General features: G+C 39.9%; 1 protein-coding gene across 6 annotated transcripts in view; it reads right to left on the reverse strand.

Moving 5' to 3' along the window:
• MAPK9 (mitogen-activated protein kinase 9) overlaps positions 1-27201 on the reverse strand; it is a 38580-nt gene extending 11379 nt beyond the window's left edge. For 2 of the 6 annotated variants that reach the window (XM_082211651.1, XM_082211656.1), the window contains exons 1-11: positions 27057-27200; positions 14094-14264; positions 13199-13328; positions 12116-12174; positions 11237-11375; positions 9896-10061; positions 8630-8701; positions 4580-4762; positions 2174-2298; positions 639-702; positions 313-384 (exon numbers count right to left, since the gene is read on the reverse strand). In XM_082211651.1, the coding sequence (XP_082067777.1) occupies positions 313-384; positions 639-702; positions 2174-2298; positions 4580-4762; positions 8630-8701; positions 9896-10061; positions 11237-11375; positions 12116-12174; positions 13199-13328; positions 14094-14215 (1132 nt within the window). In that variant the 5' untranslated portion in view covers positions 14216-14264; positions 27057-27200. Of the gene's footprint in view, positions 1-312; positions 385-638; positions 703-2173; positions 2299-4579; positions 4763-8629; positions 8702-9002; positions 9075-9895; positions 10062-11236; positions 11376-12115; positions 12175-13198; positions 13329-14093; positions 14265-17359; positions 17514-22856; positions 23070-27056 lie in introns of all 6 variants that reach the window. The other 4 variants (XM_082211652.1, XM_082211655.1, XM_082211654.1 and 1 more) reach the window with 4 other exon arrangements.
• Positions 27202-27659: the final 458 nt, after the last annotated feature.

A 27659-nucleotide genomic window follows, 5' to 3' on the forward strand; every position in this document is an offset into this window, starting at 1 on the left:
GTGATGTAGTCCATCGTCACCTGGAGGGTCAGAGGCTCCTCACTTGTGCTTCAGGGGGAAAAGGCATCCCATCCACAGCTCTCAACCTCTTCTATCATCTTTCCCCACAAGCTAGAAATTAATATTATAATTCCATGTAGCTCAATTATTTTATTACCAGGTTTTTGTGCACATTCTGAAACTGGTTGCACTGGAACAAGAATTTGAACAACATAACTTACTTGGAAACTTCTGTTGTTAATGACAACAGATTTATAACACAGCACAAAGAACTCCTGAAGACAAAAACAGACTATTACATCAATGACTAACCTGAAGGTTGTTCTTTTACCAAACCATTCTTATTCCTTTCTTCCCAATCCATTACTTCTTTATATATTAGTTCTACATTTAAAAGAAATGACAGAGGAAGGAGGAGAGAAAGAGAAGAAAAATTACAAGAGTACTTTTTAAAATCTTGAAACAGCTACTATGTTCTAACAGAACATACTCATGCAAACCCCTCCATCTCAAATAACCACCCAGTCATATTTCACTGTAAGAGCATACTTATGTTTACTTTTGTTTATAAAGCATCTATAGGTTGCCCTATGACAAAAGGTTCTCAAGCATCATAGCATATAATAAATCATGGTTACCTTTCCATTCTTCAATGGCATGTTCTCTTTCTTCCAACTGTGCATCGTAGATTTGAGGAGGAGGCTACAAAAAAAGGTTAAAAATAAAAGTCTTTGAATTCAATAAAACTTAGATTAATTCCCAAGACGAAATACAAGACGAAATAAAAAAGAAACGATTGTTTATTGAGCTGGGAAGTTCTCACGTGTTATTTCCATTGAAACAAACATAAGCTGCATAAGAGAATGTTTCTGTTTAAAAGGCTCTTTATAAACTTTTCATCAAAGCTAGTTTCTACTGTTATCACATGATTTGCTTTTTTGAATACAAGGATTAGTAAATGCTACAATTAATAGGGTAGCAGCCAAATAAAGGAGTTTTAGTCAATCAATCACTGTATGTAGTTGACAAATCAATTGATCTAGCAATAAAATTTGCACAGGAATATGATCAAGTTTTCAACAGAATAAGCAATTTTTAAACTTTTACTCAATTTAGTCAAATTTTCCAGTAAAAACCCCCACAAAGGAGGTCTGTGCTTTTTATTTCATTTAATGAAAAGGCATTATAGCTACCTAGCATGAGTTAGCAGGCTTATTTAGTCTCAGCAATATTTCAGTGGCCCTACCTCATCCCTAATATGATCTTAATAGGCTGCTGAATTTTTAGTCACGGAGCTGGTTCTCTCCCTCCCATGGACACTACTACCACAGAACTTCTAAATCCCTTTAGACTGTTTTCCTCCCCTAGGTAAAATTTGGAGCTGCCCATAGGAAACAACAGAGAAGCCCACAATTTTAGCATATATGAGATTAGCAGCAGTATGCCAATCTATACGCTCATACTCCAACTCAGGTCTTATTTGGAATCATTCTTCCTGAACATCCTCCCAACTCAAGCTCACTGCTTAGCTGCATGCAGAATCCTTGTACTCCATTAACTTTACATGAAAACATTCTGCAGTTCTAAATATTAAGCCCCACCCCCACTTCAAATATACCATATACCATATGGTTTTTCATATCCAAAAACCCCCACCTAGTTAGAGGACGCAGGGACTTCCATATTTCCTGCTACCTTTTGTTTCTTTGCTAGACACGCTGCTGCCCAGTCACAGTTATCCTAAAATGCAGGATTTCCTCCTTTTTTTATGGGCAGCTCTCATGCTCACCCCAGGAGGGAAAAAAGGTCTAAAGGAGACTGCAACCTTTTGAATTACAAGTTCATTCTCCCCCCTGCCTCCTCTACCTTTCTTCTTTTATCCAGTTCTTAAGAATCAAATAAATACAAATTCTTCATTCTCTCATACTGACTTCTGTCTTGCCACAGAGCTGCAAAATACAGGATGGCTTAAAGATTGGGAAATGGGACTTGGTGGGATTATGGAACTGCACTGCAATTACTGTGGCATATAACATACATAGCATATATAACACTTTTTCTAGTGTAAGGAGAAATCTAAATATGCCCTCAGATTTTCACCAAGGTAAGTAGCACTGCCATAGTGACATCAACCATAAAATTTCTTTTGAATAAACTTTAAAGGTAAACTTACCGCTTCAGCTTCAGCTGGGTCATACCAAACAGTGATATATGGATGACGCAAAGCTTCATCTACCGAAATTCGTTTGTCTGGATCTACTACTAGCATTTTTGATAGTAAATCTCTAGCTTGACCGGCTAGAAAATGGAAAGGGGGTGACCGTTAGCTGAAGATCTGAAGCATAAAAGTAAGGTACAAAATGCATATTCATAACAAGGACATGTTGTTGTTGTTGTTGTTTAGTCGTTTAGTCGTGTCCGACTCTTCGTGACCCCATGGACCAGAGCACGCCAGGCACTTCTGTCCTCCACTGCCTCCCGCAGTTTGATCAAACTCATGCTAGTAGCTTCAAGGACACCATCCAACCATCTCATTCTCTGTCGTCCCCTTCTCCTTGTGCCCTCCATCTTTCCCAACATCAGGGTCTTTTCCAGGGAGTCTTCTCTTCTCATGAGGTGGCCAAAGTATTGGAGCCTCAGCTTCACGATCTGTCCTTCCAGTGAGCGCTCAGGGCTGATTTCCTTCAGAATGGAGAGGTTTGATCTTCTTGCAGTCCATGGGACTCTCAAGAGTCTCCTCCAGCACCATAATTCAAAAGCATCAATTCTTCGGCGATCAGCCTTCTTTATGGTCCAGCTCTCACTTCCATACATCACTACTGGGAAAACCATGGCTTTTACTATACGGACCTTTGTTGGCAAGGTGATGTCTCTGCTTTTTAAGATGTTGTCTAGGTTTGCCATCGCCTTTCTCCCAAGGAGCAGGCGTCTTTTAATTTCGTGACTGCTGTCACCATCTGCACTGATCATGGAGCCCAAGAAAGTAAAATCTCTCACTGCCTCCATTTCTTCCCCATCTATTTGCCAGGAGGTGATGGGCCCAGTGGCCATGATCTTCGTTTTTTTGATGTTGAGCTTCAGACCATATTTTGCGCTCTCCTCTTTCACCCTCATTAAAAGGTTCTTTAGTTCCTCTTCACTTTCTGCCATCAAGGTTGTGTCATCTGCATATCTGAGGTTGTTGATATTTCTTCCGGCAATCTTAATTCCGGCTTGGGATTCATCCAGCCCAGCCTTTCGCATGATGAATTCTGCATATAAGTTAAATAAGCAGGGAGACAATATACAGCCTTGCCGTACTCCTTTCCCAATTTGGAACCAATCAGTTGTTCCATATCCAGTTCTAACTGTAGCTTCTTGTCCCAAATAGAGATTTCGCAGGAGACAGATGAGGTGATCAGGCACTCCCATTTCTTTAAGAACTTGCCATAGTTTGCTGTGGTCAACACAGTCAAAGGCTTTTGCATAGTCAATGAAGCAGAAGTAGATGTCTTTCTGGAACTCTCTAGCTTTCTCCATAATCCAGCGCATGTTTGCGATTTGGTCTCTGGTTCCTCTGCCTCTTCTAAATCCAGCTTGCACTTCTGGGAGTTCTCGGTCCACATACTGCTTGAGCCTTCCTTGTAGAATTTTAAGCATAACCTTGCTAGCATGTGAAATGAGTGAAATTGTGCGGTAGTTGGAGCATTCTTTGGCACTGCCTTTCTTTGGGATTGGGATGTAGACTGATCTTCTCCAATCCTCTGGCCACTGCTGAGTTTTCCAAACTTGCTGGCATATTGAGTGTAGCACCTTAACAGCATCATCTTTTAAAATTTTAAACAGTTCAGCTGGAATACCATCACTTCCACTGGCCTTGTTATTTGCAGTGCTTTCTAAGGCCCATTTGACTTCACTCTCCAGGATGTCTGGCTCAAGGTCAGCAACCACACTATCTGGGGTGTACGAGACATCCATATCTTTCTGGTATAATTCCTCTGTGTATTCTTGCCACCTCTTCTTGATGTCTTCTGCTTCAGTTAGATCTTTACCACTTTTGTCCTTTATTATGGTAATCTTTGTACGAAATGTTCCTTTCATATTTCCGATTTTCTTGAACAGATCTCTGGTTCTTCCCATTCTGTTGCTTTCCTCTATTTCTTTGCATTGCTCGTTTAAGAAGGCCTTCTTGTCTCTCCTTGCTATTCTTTGGAAATCTGCATTCAATTTCCTGTATCTTTCACTATCTCCCTCGCATTTTGCTTGCCTTCTCTCCCCCGCTATTTGTAAGGCCTCGTTGGACAGCCACTTTGCTTTCTTGCATTTCTTTTTCATTGGGACATACCATAAGATATTTTTGAGTCTTGGATATTTTGACAAGAGACAGTAAGGATGTTGGAATTCAATCAATACAAGCAACATGCTTAATGTAAACAGTGGATTAAAAATCGATAATCTGCATTTTGCTAAGTGACAGACAACAGGAATGTGCTGTTTTATCAACTAGAAAAAAGTATCCACCCCCACCCCAAACAATTACCGTACATTATAGTACGAATGAAAATGAAAATACAAGAATAATGCACACATGAAATCTTACTTTTTAGTTTGTCCCGATCAGATTCCGATGGAAATATCCAGTCTGGGAACAACTCTTCAAATTTGATACCTGGATATTTTGGCCTATTTTCTACATAGTTCCGCACAGTAGGCTGCAGTTTTTTCATAAAATCTGCGGATGGTGTACCTAGTTGTTCAATAACTTTATTCCACTGGTCAATATCTGCAAAAGTTTCATTTAGGAAAATAAAAGTATTCCCCCTTCCCCCTCAAAAAGCATGTATGGTACAAGAATTAGCTATGTATTTAATTTATTGCATCTATATCCTACCTTTTTCTCCAAAGAGCTCAAAGTGCTATACTCTTCCCTTCTTCATTTAATCCCCATGACAACTCTGTGAGGTAGGTTAGGCTGAGAGACTGTAACTAGCCCAAGGTCACCCAGTGAGCTTCACAGCTGAGCAGGGATTGGAACCCTGGCCTCCCAGGTCCTAGTCCAACACTCTAAGCACAATCGCACACTGGCTCTTCACAAAAGCTTGTGAAGCATGTTGGGAATGGCTTGAGAGACAAGTTAGATCCAAACTTTGTTGGCATGTTTCTACTCAGGGCTGGTGGAATTTCGAAACGCTTCTGCTTGTCACCTAAGTGGATAACTGCCTAGCAGGTAGTCACAGGATCCTGAAGTTAAGCATTTAAAAGGCACATGGAGACAAAATTTCAGAATCAACTTGAAAGTAGTATCTGCTTCAGTTATGCCCCTCTTCCCTGCACAAAACCGAATCAAAATGGCTCAGTTCCACAGGGTGTTTTGGATTTTTCAACTTACAAAAATGAGGAGTGCTCATTAGGAATTTCAAAAGATATTTTGGTTAAATTAAATTAATATAACTTAGCTGTGCTTGGTAAGTAAGATGTGTGTAGAACTGCACTGAAATCATTAAAAACGATTGCCAAGAACTTGCAGTTATGTTGCTGTTGCTTAGCATTAGCTGACATATTCAGAAGGTAAAATTATAATTCTTTGGTTTTCCGAAAGCAGTTTATTTGCTTCTTCCTCAGATATAGACTTACCAAACTAAATGTTGTCCAGTCAGAAAAATAATAGCAGATTTGAATTCCTCACACCCAAAAACATACTTTAAAGACCCTTCACTGAAGAAATCTCCAAAAATTAAATTTCAACCCCTAAAATAACATGTCCTACTGGGGCAGCTTCCTCCCCAACAAATATTTATTTCTGGGGAGCTGTACATTTTAACTAGCAAGATCATGCTTTTAATAGTATTTTTAATCCTCAATAACTTTTTCTCCACCGACTTTTATAGAATGGAAGTGTTTGGCAGAATTTCACCCTCTCAATTCCCTGCCCCTTGTTTAAAGAACTCACCAGAATTCAATGGAATAGATGAGTTCTTCCAATATGGTACAGGACATTACCCACAATATTTTCTGTTTAACCTGAGCGAGCACAGCACTGGAATGACAGTACCAATCTATGGGGCTATATAAGACTAGCTATACTTCTCTTTTTGGGAACATCATGTCTTATCATACTTCTGCAGGCTTCATAAAGGCAAATCCAGATGTACGTTTAAACCGAAGACACAGTGAAAAGCATATTTAAAATCTCATTATAAGATTCTCTATGTTAGTTACTACAATAGCTTAAATTTAGTATGCTGGCCAAAAAAAATCAATTTCATAAATTCTTAGTAACAATCAATGGATGTCAATTGCAACTACAAGCTTGGCAATTTCAAAGTGTTAAGCCTTGTTTACTAAATGCAAGCAAAATATGCTAAATTAGCTAGCTCTCTAAAGCGTCAGAAAAAAATACTTCTAGCTTGAAGACATATATTACAGTACAGTGCATATTTCCGTAGTTTTCCAAATAAAAAAGCCACATCACTGCTGCCATTAAGGTATCCTTTTAAAGAACCTGTATGTTCTGTACAGATGAACATGCTAATTGCTCAGTTTTTCCTTGCTTGATCAAATGCATTTAGATGGAATTTTGATACCAAGTACTATAAAAGGTTAAAACATCACATGCTAAATAGCACAAATAAAGACAGCTTCTTGATCTGCATAGATAAATGGATTTTACTAAAGAACTCCACCAATCTAGAGTAAAAAGAACCTTAATTCACTATGCAGTCCTAAAACATGTCTACTCAGAGGTTACTACTACTTAATTAAATAGGATGTACTTTCAGGGACATAAAACTGCAGCCTTAGAAAACTGTGTACAAACCATGTATTTCATTACTGCATTCCAGAATATTTTAAAACAACAATTTTGTGCAGTTTATGCTCTCTGGTGCATTCAGAAGTCTAGTCTACATGAAATAAATATTTTTGGATTAACTCCGTAGGTGAAAACAATCAAGTTCCACATGGCTGACAAGTGCTTAATCAAAAATAGATATCAAGTGAGGTTTTTGGGGCATCACCATAAATCTTCAACAGCACACACCAGAAGTATCAATAATCACAATCCAAATTACTAAAATGTGCCTCTCATCTAGGAACGAAGAGGCCACATGCAAATATAATGATTAGATAGTGCTTGCTAGTAGAAATTAATGAGGAAGTCCCTTTAAATGTGGCCTTCTATAAGGTCCCTCGAGTTGTTAAACTGCAGCAAATGAAATTTAAAATGGAAGAAACCATTCTCATCCCTCACACTCCTTCAGAATCCCAAATTGGAGCTGCATGGTCCTAATAATTATTAAAAAGGATGTGCATAAGGTACTACAGATAGCTTGGTGTGCCTAAGATCTATACTGTATATTGCAAACAGAGAACACCGTAGTCTTTTTAATATCCCAAAGCACTAAGGGGAAACTTGCACATACTGTACGTACTTCTGGAAGAAAAGTGTTTGACAATACATTTTTTGTGTGTGTGTGAGAGAGAGAGAGAGAGAGAGAGAGAGAGAGAGAGAGTACATTCACTTGCTAACAACTGTGACAAAACAACTGGCTGGTTATTTTTAAGCAAGATTCAAGTAGTAAGGTTCTCCCCCACTTTCTTCTAGGTCACCCGACTGCAAACCCAAATTATAAACTAACAACCAAATGCTTATTTCAATAGGGACAATAGCCATTTACATGGCTTCCATGTAAATCACAAAGATGGAAAACAATATGGGTATAAAGAGGGAAAGAAAGCATTAGGATGTCAACACTAAGACCCTTCTCAAGTCTCTGCTCAGTCATGAAAAGCACCAGTATCTGTTGAAATATATTAAATTATGTGTTTTCTGAAGAGACTGAGATTGCACCTGAGATTGACTTTCGAGTCAACACTTTTAACCAATAATACAAAGTAATGATAAGAGAAACAGATACTAGATTGGTGGAGCTCCAACAAGTAAGATGCATTTTCTGCACAGAAATTTGTTAAGCATGAAACACAGATATATGAAGACAGCAAATATGAAAACTAGTGTTAACATGCAACTTAAAAGAGACACAGCATACATGAAGAATTGTGTTAGGTTGGTCATAAGGCTTTAGAGAATAAAATAATATATGGGAGAAAATTGAGAAAATGAAAATTCAAGCTTCTTCTATTTAATTGTGTTATTAGGTTAACACATGATCAACCGTTAAAATCTCATGAAATTAAGCATTCGGAATTATATTTTTCTAACCTGCATGCCTTCACTATCCTTTTGAAGAGAACAGGATAAGATAAGAACTGACAAGACAAAACCACTGTTGTGAGGCTATTTCCATTGTGCAGAGAAATGCAAAAAAAAGAGAAAACAATAAATTTTGAGCAATAATTTTGTGGAATTTTCAGTTTAAACAGTGCCAATAACATCAGGGAAATTTGCAGCACCGTTAAAACTGCAAAAAATGAAATTCCAAACAAGAATGATTAATGTTAAAACACCAAAGTTAAAAGAAGAGAATAAAAGTTTAAGTGCTTGGTTAATATCACAAATTCTGAACATGCGTGGCAGATCCATTCAGTAAAAAGATGAGGGCAGGGGATTAGCATATTTTTCATCCATAAGTGAGTGAAATAACTCTTTGGTATATGTGGATTAAGATTCAAAATTATTAGGGAAGGATACGATCAGTGCCTTGGAATATCACACAACCTTTCACCAATTCTCCCATGATGCAACCAACTGACCAGATATCAACTGAAAGTAAAAGTGAAATGACAAAATTATGAAGTGTCGTGAACTAAAGTGGAAAACAAAAACATTTTTACATTAAAAACACAACAATGCAAAAAAAAATGAAACTGCTAACGTGTTGTTGAACAACATGGACAAGAACATTTAATCTAAATGCAAATTTTAACTTTTGACGAAGAAACATTTTGCATTAAAAAATATAACGCCACCATATTATGGCAGGTCTAGCAATTCCTCAAAAATCGCTTCAGTCTTATTTTCAACTGTTCACATTTGTGGTCCATGAAAGTCTTATAAAGGATACAATCTCTTCCTGGAAACAGGACCTTATGGAGGACCATTTCTGCCATTATGCACCCAACAGACCAGATATCCACTATTAAATGTTAGGTGTAATAGGGACAAAAGTTACAAATCTACAAACACATTTTCAGTACACACTAAACATTCATGGCAGCTATTCAGAATAACCCAAACAAAAAATTCACTATTTTATACATATTCTTTAAACTGAAATAATAGCCAGCTAGTCCCTGGTTTGAAAGAATGTTAAACAGAACTAGTGTTTCCTAGATTGAGGTCCTTACATATGCATAGTCTCCTTCCTGACTGCGTATTTTTTAGTATAACCTCCATAAGCCTTTGGAGTTTAATTTTTATAGTGGGAGGCAACATTAAAAGGGAGCTTACACATTACACATTTCTGCTCTGCCAAGAGAAGAACTCAGCACCATGCACCATTGCCTTTTATTGCTGTATTGGCAACCTGGAGAATCAGTTTAGTTAACTCTGCTACTGTAGCCAGTGAGTTAGGAGATGAGGTAATCTCCACAGCCTTATCAACATACTGTATACTGAGAGGTGGTGTTGGATGAAGGAGGCTGACTAGCTAGCAGCGCCTCCTGCTTCAGAGACCCTCTCCCTCAGAAGATGCTTAATGCTGGTGGTGGCTGAGTGGTGCCTCACTACCTCACTAACTGCATCTCTCTTTGCATAGGGAGATTTTAAAAGATAAGAAGGTAAAACTAGTTCTTTAGGCTGTGAAAACTTGGCAGCCCTGCCTCAGGCAATTACCCCATGATGCTTGATGGTGGAAAGCCTACACAGTTCTCAAATGATAAGAATATATTCAAGAAACAGAAAAATCTAACAACTGGTCAAGTACCCAACAAGACGTAATTCTGTTCTGCAACTTACCATTCTCTTTGTATCCCATGCCAAGAATAACCTCTGGTGCTCTGTAATATCGTGTTACTACATATGGGGTCATCATGAAATTAGTACATGCCGTCCTTGCAAGTCCAAAGTCAAGGATTTTGAGAGTACAATCTGATTTTACTACTATATTGCTGGGTTTTAAATCCTAAGAGAAAATACATTCAATTAAATGTTTAAAAATATATAGGGTGGTGCTGTGTTTGGGGTGGGGGAGAATCTGCATGATTAAGAGTTTCTGGGATGGGGGGTCTTGGTACCTTTCCCCTCCCCCCAGTTAACACATTGGGGCTGGAAAAGACTCCAGAGTGAAATTCATCTACTATTGGAAGGAGGGAATAACTAAGTTTGTGGGAGCTCTATCCTTAGCTCTTGCCCCACCCAACAGTTGGCTGCTGTTTTATAGGACAGGAGAGGTCACCAATTTCTGCCAATTACACACAGAGAGAGAAACATATGACAGGGGTGGCCAACCTGGCATCCACAAGCAGTGGGCCCAAACTTTTGAGTTTCCTCAGAATAAAATAAAAAGTAAGCCTTTCACACTCCTAGAAAGTTACGAAGCAAAATAAGCAGGTACCATCTAAGTGATTTCTGTGAAATGAGCCAGCCTAGTTACTCCCGTCAGTCAGTGTTTCAGTCAACCATAAGGAGCTGTTGCTTTCCCCTCTCCTGCTTTTGTCTTGTTTTCTAGTCTTTGGAATGTCCATAGTTTGTCCTTCCTTTTTCACTAGGAACCAGGATGCATCTTTCCTGTGGTGGGGTCATCTGAGATTAGCAGTCCCTAGAAGTTGTTTTAATGCAAGCAATACTACACAATATATATGAGTAAATATTAAAGAATCCCTCCTTGCCCCCAAAAGGCAAGTGTGGAAGCTTTGCTAATGGGTGTAGGCTCCTGCTGTGCAGAAGCTGATGTCCAGCCACTCATTAAGAATTCACCATATAGTTATAGTACAACTATTTACATGGCTACTCAGAGCTGGGTTTCTCTGTGTTTAATGAGCCTTACTCCTAGCTAGGTGGGCATAGGATGACAACCTAGGCTTTTCAGCAAGGGCAATGAGCTAGAGTAGAAAGGGAGGAGTGGAAACCCAACAGTTCTGGGCACTGAACGACAAATCCGGTTAAGCTTCAGAATTCACGACCACAGGATATCGTTTGTTTCCCTCTTGTATGAGAATATAAAAGGGACTGATCGAACATGGCAAGTCCTAATTGTCATGTCATTATAAAAAAAACCTTTCAAATATAGCTGAATATTCTTAATGAGGTTAATTAATGAAAGTCAGTTATTGATACAATTGTAATAGCACTACGTACTCTATGGATGATACCAGCTGAATGGAGATGTTTGATACCACACAGCATCTGGTACAAAAGGTAGGACATTCTTTCATGATCCAACTCCATATGAATTACTTGGCACAAGTTAGCATCCATTAGTTCCATAACTAAATACCTGAAACATTTAAAAAAGTATTTTTTACAGGAGCAATGTTGACTACAGCTTGTGGTTAGCAATGAGAGATCGAACCACAAGCTCAGGTACAGACAACAAACTAAGCCAGACCTTAACTTAGCTCAACATGGGTGAGAGCATAAAAAAGACATGGGTGGTCTAGGAGCCCACAAGTTTGCACGGTCCCAGTAAGTCGACGCAATTATACAATTTTGTTTTCTTAGCAGAAATATTTTTTAGCAATCCAGACTCAAATAATCTATTATTTTATTACTTTGGGTACAAATCTCCCACTGAAGTTAACTGGCAAAACTTCAACTGACATTAGTTCACATCTCAGTCAGGATACTGGTTTGACTGCTCTTCCGGCAAAGGAAAATAAACAAAGCAACTCCCTCTCCCCAATGTCAGTTATGTGGCCAGTAAAATTTATTTATTTTTTATTTTATTTATTTTATTTGGATACCTTCCTTTATCCAAAGATCACAGGGCAGTTCACAACATAAAAATACAAAATGAGAACACATAATAAAACAAAAACAAAACAATAACCCATCTCCTAATGATGAAATGAACACTTGGGGGGAGTGTCATGTTTTGTTCATAAGTCTCAATGCTTACAAGAAGGCTTCAGCATTTTTCTCCAAAAAGCACAAAATATTTTAAAAATCATTTATAGGCCAACTGCTTCCAGGTCTTAAATGGATATTTATCAAGAAAACACAATAAAGTAAACTCACACATCTTGAAATTCTTCTAGTGACTTCTGTGGTGTGAATACATTTAATAGACTAATTATCTGTAAAACCAAAATAAAAGAATTATAATCACCATCACAATGATTTGCAAAAAAAATCAAACAGTACATGGCAATGTCAGCATACAGGTCAGATTATTTAATAACTTTTTACCTGAAGCTTTGTAGCAAGAAAAATGAGATTAACATAGTGATTCACAAATATTTTAGAACTAACTCACTATCCTCAGTTTGCTTAATGCTATTTTTTTTTGTCAAGTTCCATAAGGGACAGTCAATATTTCAACATAAATGAGATAAATCAAGTATATTTTTTTAATGGATTGAATAGCTTTATTTATAATAAATCCATGGATAAATTAATAACCAGAGTTTTGAAGTATGACAATTCTTAGATTATGGGAGTAGCACAGTTGGATCTCAGTGATATATTATTTTGCTAGAAGGCCTAGAAAATACATTTCCACATTGCCTGTTCAAATATTCAGTGGAAAGAGATCAATACCCTATTGATAAGGGGTTTTTTTACTGCTTTTTGAAGAAAAACATAATGGTTACTCAGAAGTATACATGCTACTAAATATACATTATAAGCCTGCTAATAATAATAGAAACGTAGAATTGGAAGGGACGAGGGTCATTTTAATGGTCATAAAGAGAAACATACTGGACAGTTTTTTAATACATTTCTAGAAATATTGGTTGCCAATCTGTGGTGTAAGCCATAGATCATTCCTATTCGAGGAACTGTTACCTAAAGCCAACCACAGACAACAAAAAGACCACAAAGAGACCTGCATGAAAAAACCCAAATTTAGTTAGCTTTTCAAAGAAAAATGACAAACTATGAATAACTAGTGTTCAATATTGCAATTAGGAAATAGTCCTAAAACAACTAAGTGTTTCATTACAGGAGGTACAGGACAGAGCAAAAATTGATCTCTCTCTCAATTATTTAATTATTTGAATCACAGAATAATGGCTTTAGTTCCAGTTGATTCATCTGACATTCATCCAATTATTATTTTACATTTACTTGTTTCTAATATAAATTAACATTACTCACATTTTTGTGATTGACACATTTTAGAAGCACAAGTTCCCTGTAAGCTCGTTTTGCATGTGTTTGGTTCTGAAAAGGGCGACTCAATTTCTTTACAGCAACATTTATTCCAAGAACTGTATCAAATGCAGCACTGAAAAGTTAAAACAGAAACATCTTAATTGCATCTTTTTAAAATCAGAGCCATGGGTGTCAGGGTATATGACAGACAAGCTCAGTTACCCCAAGGAAACTGCTTCTTGTTTTAGGTGAAGGGCAAAGTGCACAAATGAAAACCCTCTCGAGTTCTACTTTATTCAACCAAAAATAAATCAGATCTCATTACTAGACCTATTTTAACACCTCCATGCGTGAAGCATTTCATCCTGTTCCATTAGTCAAAGTATAGTTAGAAATTTCTTAAAAGTCAGATGCATTTATATCTCAGTGAAAAACTAAGAGACAATTCTTCTCTAGAACAGGTGTTAAGACTACATAATTTATTTAATCAACTTGTTGTTTTATTTGAGCTCTTATTCTGACACAGGACTTTTTAAAGGTTCTGTTCATTTTCAACTTCATCACGGAATAGCACTGTACTTCAAAATAATGTTTGGATTCTGTTGTTTCTATGTATGTGTGGAATTAAGGTATGTGCCATGAGATGTCAAACAAATAAAAAACTACCTCACTTTCAGAAGACATCTGAAGGCACGCCTATATAAGGAAGATTTTAATGTTTAATGTTTTACTGTGTTTTGTATTTTCATTTGCTGGAAGCCACCCAGAGTGGCTGGAACAAACCAGTCAGATGCGTGGCTAATAATAATAATAATACTTTGTTTTGAGTTCTTGATCAAACTTTTGGTGAAATTAGTTTGATGCTTATACTAGTTTTGTCCAATAAGTAGCTACTCACCATACAATGCCTTGAGCCCCAGAGCCAATAGGTTTCAATTGTTGGTAACGTTTTAGTACAGTGAATGTCGAGTCTGAGACTTGAACACTGTAAAACTGACTGTCACATTTACTCTCGCTCATGATGTAGTGTCATGTAGTTTTCCTCCCAGGATTTGGCAGTTTTCAAGATCTGTAGAAAGAGAACCAAAAAAAGTGAAACTTTTTATAAATATGTACCCAAAGCTGCCAACAGCATTTCTCTTTAGACAATCACTAAGAGAACAAAGCACACGACGTGCATTTAGATGACTAACTTAAGAGACTTGACTAGCATAATGGATGAACCAAAAGTGGTTTTAGCAGAATGACTGATCAGTGCAATGCTATCTTAGCGGAGATAGCATTTCCTGTGCACACATGTCGTATTCTGTGTGGGTTTCCTGCCCTGTCCCAAGTAACAGGCAACAATAGGCAAGTGGCTGCCCCATGGAGCCCAGAAGTCTACCTCTTCTCCTTTTGGCACAGCATCATTCTTTTCCAGTCAGTTCCATGGGCAGAATGTCTTCAAGTGCCTTGGAACAGAGGAAGAAGCATTCTGTTCCATTTCTTATCTAAAATCTTCTAGCAGTGGTGCCACACCAGATAGAGAAGGGTGCCTTTTCAAACATAGGAGGCTTTCTTACTCCTTCCCATGGCAATTATTAAGTAGGAGGAGACAACAGGGTGTTGTGTATTGGCGCCGAAAAAGCTCCAGTTAAGCTGTTTAAGCTCACTGCAGAAAACAGCCATTTAGGAGAGTTGTTTTTACTAGGCTAATACTGACATACACCACTATACGAACACACACTATTTACAAACATTACAAGTAGCATTCTCTCTCTCAGCCCAGAGAGGGTTCTTTGCTTCAAAGTACTTGTTGTGTTAAAAGTCCACAGCCAAGTCCTAAGGTCAGTTGCTTTCAAAGTCCTGCAGCTGATTAGACAGGCATCCCCAAACTCAGCCCTCCAGCTGTTTTGGGACTACAACTCCCATCATCCCTAGCTAACAGAACCAGTGGTCAGGGATAATGGGAGTTGTAGTCCCAAAACAGCTGGAGGGCGGAGTTTGGGGATGCCTGTGATAAGAGTTCTCTAACTTCTGAAGTCCACCAATTTTCCAACTTCTTCCTCAGACGATCTTTTCAAAAAGTGTTCACTTGAATCCATAGTTCCAACAGATAGCCTTCAGCAATTCTCCTACCATGACCCACACAGTATGCTGTAACCTTGAGCCCTTTTATACACAAAGTCACTTGCCAAATCTGCCCACTAGCACAGATAAGAGTCACAAGATGCCTGCAGGTGCATGATGGGGAATGAGTTATCTCTGCTGATTCATAGAGAATTAACCCATTAACATTAATCCTTAACATTTTGCCCCCCCCCCCCAAGGAAGAACTGGAGCAACCGATGACCCTCATACACCAAAGCTGTCCAAGACAGCAAATACACTGCTAAGTTTATGTCACTGTCTGTCCTCTCTTTCTTTGTTTATGTGTGTGTTGCCTGTCCCCACTTCACTTATGTTCAGTACAGTGGTACCTTGGGTTAAGTACTTAATTCGTTCTGGAGGTCCGTTCTTAACGTGAAACTGTTCTTAACCTGAAGCACCACTTTAGCTAATGGGGCCTTCTGCTGCCGCCATGCCGCCGGAACACGATTTCTGTTCTCATCCTAAAGCAAAGTTCTTAACCCGAGGTACTATTTCTGGGTTAGCGGAGTCTGTAACCTGAAGTGTATGTAACCTGAGGTACCACTGTACTTATTTCAGAGAATTGTAAAGTTTGAAGGAATCCCAAGGGTCATCAAGTCCAACTCCCTGAACTAAGTCTATTCCTCCTCCTTCTGAGTTTGTGTGTCCTGCGTGAGTTTGCATGCATGTGCAAGCTTGTGTGCATGAGTTAAATTGGCTCAGGTTGGCATATAGCCCTCAAAAGAGCCGCAAACCAATGTCAGCCACCTCTGCTATCAAATTGTACATTTTTTGAATGAAATTCTTAACCCACAATTCTTCAGTTTTGAACGCACGTATCTGGGAGTATAAGGCCCATTTAATTTAATGGGACTTACTTTTCAGTAAATATGTTAAGTCAAACAATGTCATGTATGATGTTTGTTTGCACTCCTACATTATTATTACCAACGGTCCCAAATCCAGATACATTTTTGTGCAGAAGACTAAGAAGATGATCAGCACAGTCAGTTCAGGCAGGACTGATCTGTTTGCCAGTGCTTTCATGTTGTAAGAGATGTGTGAACACACATCTTCCTTCCCACACCCTGGTTCAGATGCAGGAGGTAGAGAGATTTTTGCTTCCACAGCAGTTGTTTTGTAGTCCTTGGTGGGACGTTTGGTGAGCAGAAAATGTTTGAACTCCTAGATTGTGCTTGCTGGAATATGACAAATATTGTAAAATACTAATAAGTATCTGTGTGGGGAGGAGAGAATTAGGTTACAGCACTAGAAGAAAACAAAAAAGAAGTTATCCTCAGCCAAACAGACTGTTTTGTTTGGACCACTCTGCCAACTACAGAAATTTCACTGCCTGCTAGGGGAATGTGCAGCAAAATTTCAAAACAAATCCAGGCAGCAGGAGCTTTAAACGGCTTTTAAAAATAAGATGACAAGCTATATCTAATGTTAATGTGAATTACACGAGAGACTGCATTTATGTGAACAAACATCTCAAGAAACTTGACAGTGTTTCAAGTTAATTATATATCCACAACATGCATAATACAGAAGGACTGGAAAATAAAATTAATTGCAGAAGCTGGTGAACACCACCAGACTATACTATGTCAAAACAATGTTTTAAGTTGGCAATAAGGCCTAGATCAGTGTTTCCCAACCTTGGGCCTCCAGCTGTTTTTGAACTACAATTCCCATCATCCCTGACCACTGGTCTTGCTAGCTAGGGATGATAGGAGTTGTAGTCCAAAAACAGCTGGAGGCCCAAGGTTGGGAAACACTGGCCTAGATGACTTCAAGAAACCTGCCCAACTGTATACCACCTCAAAATACTCCTGTCATATCTGAATTTCATGGAAATATTTGTGTTAAACTTTCCTTCTTTAGCCTTTCTGGTCCCATCATCATCATCATCATCACTTCTTCCCCTTCCTCCACCAATATGTTGATATTATGTGAAGTATCATTAATATGAACTGGATTCAACGCACTATTCAAGAAACGTTATAGGGTACGGAGAAAAAAAGAACATGCAACGAAGTATCGGTAACTCACATTTCCAATTGATTATGCGTTTGCAGCTGGTTCACACATAGCAAACCATGGTATGGTTATCAGGTCAAAGCCAGCTATAGTTTGCTGCAACATCCAAATTGGCAGGTTATGGATTGTGCTTGCCCTCCAATGCAGAATTGGTGGGTTTAAAGTTCTGGTGTGGAAGGAAAGACAAACCACAGTTAGCATAGTTGGATCTGCAGGTAAACTGTGGTTTGCCTGAAAAAGAAAGTAAGAAAGGAATAGGAGATTGAAACTTCAAAACTTTAATCTGATGTCAAATCAGCCTCTCTTATAAATCATTAATACATATGACCAATTTTTTTGGTAAATTTGATTAGTGTTTATTAAATATTACATTTAATCTAGTTGGCTTATACTATAGAAAGGAACCAAAATGGAAAATATTTACAAGTTTAATTAAAAAAAACAGCCTCACTAAAGAGGTTAGATTACATTTCACTATTTATTCAAAATACAATTTAAACAAGTAAAACCTCTCTGTTGAAATGTTCAAAATCGTTTTATTACATTCCACTACAGAACTGGAAAAATGTATTTTTGACAGTGATATACACTTAGTTTCCATTGCCAGGCATAGATACCAATAAGTCAGTTTCTGAGTGTTTACATCTGTGTGCATAATACACACATATATATACCCTAGCCAACATAGATGTTTCTCTGCTCAGAACTGGGCACATTCAGTAAAAGCAAGTCCTTTCATGTCTAGGTGTAAAAAGTAAAACATAACCTCCAATCTTCAGGTGGGCAACATATGGTCTGTGAGCCACACAAAGCACACCAAGTTCAAAGAAAAAGGTGCTCAAAGCCAAACAAGTGTATTTCAGCTCTCCTTCAGACGATAGATGCTTACTAGAAGCAGCTGAATATATTGGAGGCAGGGCATCAGCTTCAAAAAGGTGGGGTGACAAGGCTCACACTGCTTTTGAAATTGCAGCCCATATGTCTTTTAAAAAAAACCATTAAGTACCCTAAGAACCAAAACATTTTTGTATATATAAGCCTACTCAGACATATATGCTTTAATCTGTTTTTAGTTTATTACCGATTTTATTTTTTGAAAGTTTTAAAGTTGTTTTTTATTGCTTTTATTGATAATTATATTGCTTTATTCTCTTCATAAACTGCTTTGAGGGTTTTTTTTAAACACTCAAGTTGTGCATAAATTTTATGAATTACATTAAATCAGTTAATCAATCTTGCAGAATACCTGTGTGGCCCAGGCTTCAGCATGCTATAGATATTTTCCCCTTCAAACCATTGCAAAGTTGCTTTAAAATCACTACATACACTAGGTAGCAATTGTAGCATGAATGCAGGCTTGAAATTACTGTACTGTAACTGTACTGTATTGTAACTTCTGAATAAATGTTTTTTTTTATTAAAGTGGGGAAGTGGAGGTTCCCACTTGGATAAGGACAATACCATGTGAAGATGCAAAGAACTTGCACACATGGGGAGCATCTAATCCACTTTAAACTGTGGTGTTTACATAGCCTAGCTGTGCTATTTGCCAAGCCAGGCAAATATACTAGACCTGGATGCTGATTTCTTTTTTTTCTTTTTTTTTGGTCCTTCTCCAGAGTCAGGTGGGATGAGGATGGAGAACAACAACAACAACAACAAATAATTCAAGAGAAACAAAAAGAGGATCAATTAATCCAACCCCATTCATTAAAAACCTCACCCACATAAAGGTAAAGGTAAAGAGACCCCTGACCATTAGGTCCAGTTGTGGTGTGGTCGATTCTGGGGTTGTGGCTCTCATCTCGCTTTGTTGGTCGAGGGAGCTTCTGGGTCATGTGGCCAGCATGACTAAGCCACTTCTGGCGAACTAGAGCAGCACACGGAAACGCCGTTTACCTTCCCGCTGGAGCGGTACATACCGTATTTATCTACTTGCACTTTGACGTGCTTTTGAACTGCTAGGTTGGCAGGAGCTGGGACCGAACAACGGGAGCTCACCCCGTTGCGCGGATTTGAACCACTGACCTTCTGATCGGCAAGTCCTAGGCTCTGTGGTTTAACCCGCAGCGCCACCGGCGTCCCACATAATGACTGACTATTCCCTCTCTGGTAGGAAAGAAAGAGTACTAGTCCGTGCTCAGTCTCTGCAGTAATGATATGGAGGCTACCTGCCACACCTAGTCTTAAATTCTAGCTCCAAGTTGAGGGAAAAGAAAGAGAACAGCTGCCACTAACACCACACTGTGGAGAAGCATCACAATATTGAGGACAGCTGGCTCTCCTGGCTACTCGCTATATTCCAGGAATTGGGGAAGAGTGTTCACTTTGTGTAACAGAACCTTTCCTCGGAACTGAGGGAGTGTCCTTAAATCTGGGATTAATAAAACTCCCATAAAAATCACTGATTTTTATACACGGACTTGTAAAGCACTGTACAATAGATATAACAGAATTTGCTTAAATTAGCTGTCAACATATTGTTACACTGAGGTCTCAGGAAGTATAAAAACTTTGAAGTCCCCATTTTATTTACGTTACTTGTTTCCAACATTTGTAGACCATTTTTCACCATACAAACTCACAAAGCAGTTTATACAGAAATAAATAAAAACAATCCATCAGCCAAAATAATTATCATAATTAAAAAAAACTGCAAATGTAAAAATGAAGGTTTAATAAATAGGCACAATAAACACCACAGCAACAACACAAACCTCTGACTTAGATCATGTTAATCAAATCAAGCATAAGTCTAAGTGAACAGAAACACCAAAGAGGTAGCCATTTGTAGGGACAGACATATCAATCTATTTCCTCTGCAGGTTTAATGCATATAAAAAAAGGGTCAGTCTCATCGTGGTGATGTGTGGATTTTATATCCTTTGAAAATCCACCTTTTTCAGGGGGAAGGAAATTTGTATTTTCAAAGTAGTCCAATGATCGCCTTTTTCTTTCTTCTTAAAAAAAAACAAAACCCAAAACATTTCCCAGACCAGAGAACAACTCACTAGCAGTACCTCTGTCTTGCCAAAATTCAGCTTCAGCTTGTTGATCCTCATCCAGCCTATTATCACTTCTAGGCACCAGTTCAGCACTGATCCAGCTACATGTGGTTCTGATGGTATGGACATACAGAGCTGGGTGCCCAGCATCACCACTAAGATGGTTTCAGCTAGCTCTGCCAAGGAAGCTGTTGGGCAGTGGGGTGAGGATCCCTGTTCTGTATCCATGACCCAACACTAGGTGCATTCCCTTGACCCTGGTACCCAAGGACACTGGATTACTGGGACGGTCAGGCTAGGACAGTCAGGCTCACCCAGCTCTATGTAATGCATACCTGGTTAGCACCTTAAGATGTTTTATTATACACCTACCTGGCATTCAGCAATAGCACTTCAAGCTAGGAGGGTTGGCATGACTACCTAGGTTCTATTGACAGGTACGTGTGTGTGGTCAAGTGCCTGCTGCCTACTTTCCCTAACATCATCCCTCCCCCAGTGTATTCCAGGGAGTCAATATTACCCTGCCTGGGATTCTGTTGATCCCTTCTTTCCGCAATACAGTCAGCCAGGCACATATCTAACATTCCTTATCTGCTCTGGATCACCAAAAGAGTCACACAAACTGCTAATGCAAAAAAAGAGTGTCAATAAAAAGTACAACTAATAAGGCACAGTGGAATATAAAATGACAACTGCTACCAAAGGTTCTTGTTAGAATTTCATTGCAGAATACATGCAATATAGAATAGAAAAGACAGACAAAAAAGCTCACTAAATACAGAGCCAGTGCAAAAACTGGGCATTATAATTTAAACAGTCAGATCTTAGTGGTGTACCCTGCACACACACACACCAGTACAACCAGCAGCAATAAACACTCATAACACTTTCAACCCAGTGCCAGCATCTTACCCACACATCATTTACTGCCTACTTGACTGGAAGTTACAGCACACACTGGCAGTTACCAAAGGCTATGCTTTGGTAGTAACCTGGGGATAATCTCAAGCTTTTACAAAGCTGCACCAGTCTTCATATTAACTGTATACTTAAAGCTGAAATCCTATTTTGCCCATTAATAAATCCCATTGGGGCTTACTTCTGAGTCTAGGGATTTATCCAGACTTCTTTATTATCTTCAAGGGCTAGGTATCTGCAAGCAGGATGGAACACCACTGTTTTAAGCATAGATTCCACTGTAGAAGACCACCAAGTTAAACAAACTGGTGAAGGAAAGAGAAAGAGGAATCACATTTATGCACATTACAAAGTACTTCCCCTTTGCTGGGGTGGTCATTCAGTCTCCGCAACTGTTGTTCAACCCTTCTCTGATGAAGATTTGGCCAAAAGGCCAACAGATGCATTGTACTTTATTAAACACGGAATATTTACAAAATGGTGGCATAGTTATCATAAGCAGTGTGTCTGATATTAAGTTTTCTGGGCTGTTCCATTTGCAGTGGTTAACAAGTCTTGCTCTGATGTAGCACTGAACTTCTGAGGTGCCCAGAACACCTACAAAATACAGCCCATGACAAGGAACAAACCCCAGCCCCCAGATCCAAGTTCAGGAGGGGGCTGGAACTCACCATGTTGTGCTTCCAAGGTGTTTGGAGAGCCCCAAAACACAGAACAATACAAATGAGGCTCAACAGTCCCCTCAAACTTGGAGCTGGATACAGGAGAGATAATATTCACATTATGTCTCCAAAGCATGCTGCAACTGTAGGGAGAGTTGCCCCCCCCAGCTCCAAGCTCAGGAGGAAGAGTTTGTCACATCAGTCAGAGGTGGCAAGGACACTCATCTCTGATCATTCCAAGCTGCAGAAGCAGACATAAATGACTAAAAGCTCTTCATTCTGCACAAAGAAAACTAGCATATCAAGGAGAAGACTAGAGTTGAACACTTCTCACCAAATCTAGTTTTCTATGTGATGGTAACATTTTGACATGGAGAATCATTCATCCACCAGCTGACTGAGACAGAATACTGCCCAAGACCATGCTTGCCACCTTATCTTTTCCTTTCCTCCATCTGTTAATAGGTGGGCCCAAAATGTCTCATGCATGTCAAAGTAATTTCTGCGGGAGGAATTCAATGCCTTCCTCTTCCGATCCTTCCGTCAGCACAAGCATTTCTGCTTGCCAGAACAACAACCCCCCTCTCCTCCACCCACCCACAGTTCAAGGGGGGGGGCTGTTCCTGACCCTACAGAACAAATTTGCGGTTAGTGTGCCAGTAGGACATCACGTTAGTTGAATTTGGCCCTAGTGTCTAAAACTGACATAGGCAGCTGTAGAAGTACTGAGAAAGAATCTGATAGCATATGGGGAGATTATAAGAGTGAAAAAACAGATCTTTAAAAAGTGAAACTTATCATTCTGTCTTGTCTGGCTACCACAGGCAAGCAGAATTTTCATGCAGGCATGGGCAGGGAATTTCATACAGGGAGGTAAGCAAAAGAGAGAAGGGTCACTCCATCCTTCCTCCTTCTCCAGCTCACCTTGTTTTCTTCTGGCTACCAAGGAATGCAAGTCCTTTCACCTTGCCCAGCACAGAGACCTGGCAAAGGAAGTGTTGAGAGTCCTCCTTCTCCTCTGCCAATCCACCTGATAGAAGCCTTTTTCTTTTTCTATTAGCCTCTTAGTAAAACACGATTTCTGGCTAGCTGCTTTTCTGGTCTTATATAGGCATTTTCTGTATGCTGATGTAGGTTCTAGTGAACAAAAGTTTGTATCATACAAATATTAGTCTTAAAGGTGGCACAATACTCTTATTTTTTCTTTTGTTTTCCTTCCTCATTCTCCCCTCTCCCGCCATTTACTCTGTTGTAACTTCCTGTACATATTTGAAAGCCTTTTCTGTCATCTAGAATAATTAAATGCAACAAATATATATCTTACCATTGCCCTATTCAGGCATTATTGCTCCTGCATTGCGCATTACAGGAATGGGGGTGCATCAAGTAGCTTCACCTGCTACCATCTTTGCAAACAGAACAACTATCTATATCAACACAGCTTTCACACATATAGCTGTAGGTACAAAGAGTCTTTCATTTGATGGCTGAGGAAATACTAGGGTATTGGGCACCTTGATGCATCCCTGCAATAACACTAAAAGGGCTTATATTGCGGGGGAAATAAAAACTCATAATGCAACTGAAATTTTCTGAAGTGAATTAGATTTTAGATAGTTTAAAAAATTAACTTTAGTCACTGTAAAATGTTTTGCACATGATGAAAATCTGCACATAGGGGCTTCCAATATTACCCAATTCAGATTTATTTAATGCACATTGTCAGTGTGGCTAGGAAATTGGATAGCAACACTTTCCAAAAAATATTTAAATGCCTGAATAAATCTGATTTACTGTATATATGCTCCAGTTTAGAATTCATCAGTTTAATTCTACTACTCCCTGAAACATGATGTACATTTTGTCTTCATAACTGCATGTACAGAAAAAGAGTGTGGTTATTTGCCACAGATATATTAGCAGTTCCATAGGCTGTGGTTTTACAGGCACTCTAAAGTAAGGGCTACCTTATTAATTATGTTTCGCTTAGATGAAATCGACTTCTGTCTATAGGAATAACATGCAACCCATTTATAAATTATCATTTGTAATTTTGCCGTGATTAATATACTGGAAAGCAACAACACAAAATATTATTATCCATGTTCAGTACAGTGGTATCTCGGGTTACAAAAACCTTGGCTTACAAACACTTCGGGTTACAGACTCTGCTAACCGGGAAGTAGTACCTCGGGTTAAGAACTTTACCTCAGGATGAGAACAGAAATCACGCGGCGGCAGTGGGAGGTTCCATTAGCTAAAGTGGTACCTCGGGTTAAGAATGGTTCCAGGTTAAGAACGGACCTCCAGAACAAATTAAGTTCGTAACCAGAGGTACCACTGTGCTTGTGTATAAACATAACTTACGAAGTGGCTCTAAACTAAACATTAACAAACAAAATGGCTTCAATCCTATGCACACTTCAGTGTAATTCTCAGTGAACTCAGTGGGACTTCTGAGTGAATTTGCATAAGACAGAGTTGCACATCTCATAGTTCTTAGAAAAATTTCATCAAATGAAGCTAAATGTTGGGAAAGTCAAAAGAGAAAAGCAATTAATTGATCTGGTACAAATGCCACACTATGCTAATCTATGGCTTAGCATGATTGCACGAGTGTGTGGACTCTCAAGACATTACAGCCACTTTGCCCCTCTCTAGTCAATCTGCTGCTATGTTGAGTTAAAGTATGGCTTGGCTTAGTGTGTCATGTGAACCTAGGCTCATGCTTTAGTTCTCTGCACACTAACCATGAGCAGTAACCAATGTTTGTCCTGCGATTAACAGCTCAAGATTTGATTGGGAGAAATAAACCATGAGTCTGGAGGATGACCAAGGCTTAGCTTAGCACAGCAGTTGAATGACCAGTGAGGAATACAGCAGCTTCAACCTCCTCTTTAAAAGTCTGCACACTCACACATTTGGGCTAAGCAATGATTTTGCTTAGTGTGATGTACAAACAGGATAGCACATAGTTAAACTGTGAGAAATGTTATCACAAGATGTAGTGATGGCCATCAATTTGGATGGCTTTAAGAAGTATTTAGACAAATTCAGGGAGGTGAGCAACGGCTCCTAGATATGATCATGACATTACCTCCAGTATCAGAGGCAGTATGCCTCTGAATATCTTTTGTTTGGGGTCACAAGTAAGAGAGTGCTAATGTGCTCATATCCTTCTTGTAAGCTTCTCATAGGCATCTGGTTGACTTCTGGGAGAATAAAATGCTGAACGAGACAGGCCTCTAGTTTGATCTTATGTTCTTAGGTTAGAGGAGCAGTTCTACCGTGTATATCAGCTGCTTAGACTGTACTATGGACATTTATTTTTAAAACTTACATCCTACCTACTTTCAGAGGAACTCAGTATATGTTTAACATATCACAGTACCAAAACAATATTTCACATTAAAACTATCTCCAATATATATCTAACAGAAAATGTATTGGATTTGAATATCCCTGATTCTGAACAAGTAAAAAATACCCCAGAATCACCTTCCCTTTCTATTAAAAAAAGACTAAACAGAGACCCTTCTCACAAGAACATGAATACAAGGTCGGTAATAATGCACTTTCAAATGTAAGAAGGGATGTATAAAGGGCAATAGTAAAAAAAGAAGCAGAAGAAAAACATGTTCCCTATATGTGACCAAAAAAATGCTCTTAACAAAATAAGCTACCAACAAGTATCATGTAAGTTAGAAGGCAACTTTTAGCTAGCATTCTTTTTATTTTTTTATTTATTTATTAAGGATTTTCTTGTTTTACAGAAGTGTAGTGCCTCGTATTCTTAATAATTTCAGTTATGTGTTGGCACATGAAATGGAAAAGTGATCTAACAAGCAGACTTCTCTTAAAAGGTAATTTCTCTATGTGAGGGGTATAATTACACAATCCAACACAACTCAAACTCAACAATTTGACAAGCGGACAGTACACCATACTAATTTTAAAGCACAGTCATTCTTATCCAGAGAAGTATGACATCAAGAGGAGCACTAGTGGCAACCTATATGTGCTATTCAATTACATTAAACAATAACTGCTGCTTGAATTGTTGATCCCCCTCTCTCCTTTGGCAATAATTTAAGAATAGAACAGTTTACTGCGCCTTCGAGATGGGACAGGGGATATTCAAAGAAAGCTTGGGCAGAAATCCAAAACACATTTCCTTGAAAGTACATCCTACAGAAATCAATGGCTTCTGCTTCCAAGTAAACGTGCAGAGCTGGGTTGTTAACCTCCACCTTCCATAGCACAGATTAGATAGCTCTGTTCTGGCATTGAAAATGTGTACCAGGACTGTTGCAAAACGCCCATCTGAAAGCTTAGCAAGGGCAGGACCAATGTGCTCTTGGGGGGCTTGGTTTTCCATCAACGCAATCCTATGCGGGCCTGCTTAGTAAAAGTAATCAATGGGATTTGCTCCCAGGCCAGTGTTTGGAGAGGGTGGCAGCTCATAACAAACCACCACCACCACCGGGACCCTCCAGTCCGACCCCTGCGTCAGAGCACGAAGAAGCTGGTCCATCCCTGGCATCTCCTGCTCACAAACCGCAAAGGACGAGAATCACTGCGGCAGCAGAAGGGGGTGAGCAGCAGGAGGGAGGCGAGGAAGGCGCAGGTACCAGCCAAGCCGGGTCAGCCCAATGCTGTCAGGCGAGGAGATGCCACGGGAGCGGGGCGGGAAGGACCTCCTGCGTGTTTCGCCACCCCTGAGAGACGCCCTCCCCGGGCGGCACCAGACCGCTTTTCCCCGGGCGGCTGCTCAGGAGACGAAAACGAGCCGTGGGAACGGGGGGCGCTGGCGGGGTGGGAACAGGGGGGGGGCTGAACCCGGCCGGGGCCTAAAGCGGGAGCCTCCGCCGCCCCCTCGCCAGGGGCAGGAGGAGGAGGAAGGGGGGCTGCCAAGGTGGCGGGGAAACTTTCCAGCCGCAGCTCCGGGTGGGGGAGGGGGGCTGAAGTCATCACGCAGCCGTCTGCGGGGGTCGCCGCCGCCACGCTCCCCGCACCCACCCACAACCCCCGGCGCCTCCTCCCGGCGCCAGCCCCGCTGGTATCCCTCGGCCGCACCCACAGCTCGCCCGGCCCCAAGCATGCCCGCTCCGGCGCCCGCCTCACCTCCTCGGAAGCCCTCGGGGGAGCCACTCTGCCGCTTCGATTCCTGACCGAGCTCTCGGAGACGCTCCAGCCGCAATGGCCTCCCTCGGTCCCTCACAGGCCGCACCAGGCCCCGAGCGCAATGACAGGCAGCCGCCGCGGCCAATCCACGCCGACATTCTTCGAGGGTCGGCCAACCAGTCTTTCGGAGGCGGGTGTTAAAGGCCACTATATAAGGTAAGGAGCGACAAGCGCCTTCCTCGGTGACTGGGCGGCAGAGGGGGGGGGAGGGGTTTGTGCTTTGAGGTAACGTCACCTGCCTGGGCGAAAGTGAGCGGATCCAATATTCACATAGGGTGACACATATGGAAGGCCGTTTCCCTAGTATAATACTGTTAGATGAAGAAGACAAACCAGCAAATGATCGCATGGCTGATGTCAGGCTTCCACATAATTTTGTTTTTCCGCTCTGAGGTGAAATGACGTTAAGCATGAATGAAGCACTCGACACACACAGCTAGTTGCCCCACTCCGCACAGCAGTGGAAACGTCATTTTCATGTATCAAAACGCTAGGAGAACGGATTAAGTGCGACGTGTTTGCTTTTGAAATGTATTCATATGC

The sequence above is a fragment of the Podarcis vaucheri genome (genome assembly GCF_965113315.1).
Source record: "Podarcis vaucheri genome assembly, chromosome: 2".
Lineage (NCBI taxonomy): Eukaryota > Metazoa > Chordata > Lepidosauria > Squamata > Lacertidae > Podarcis > Podarcis vaucheri.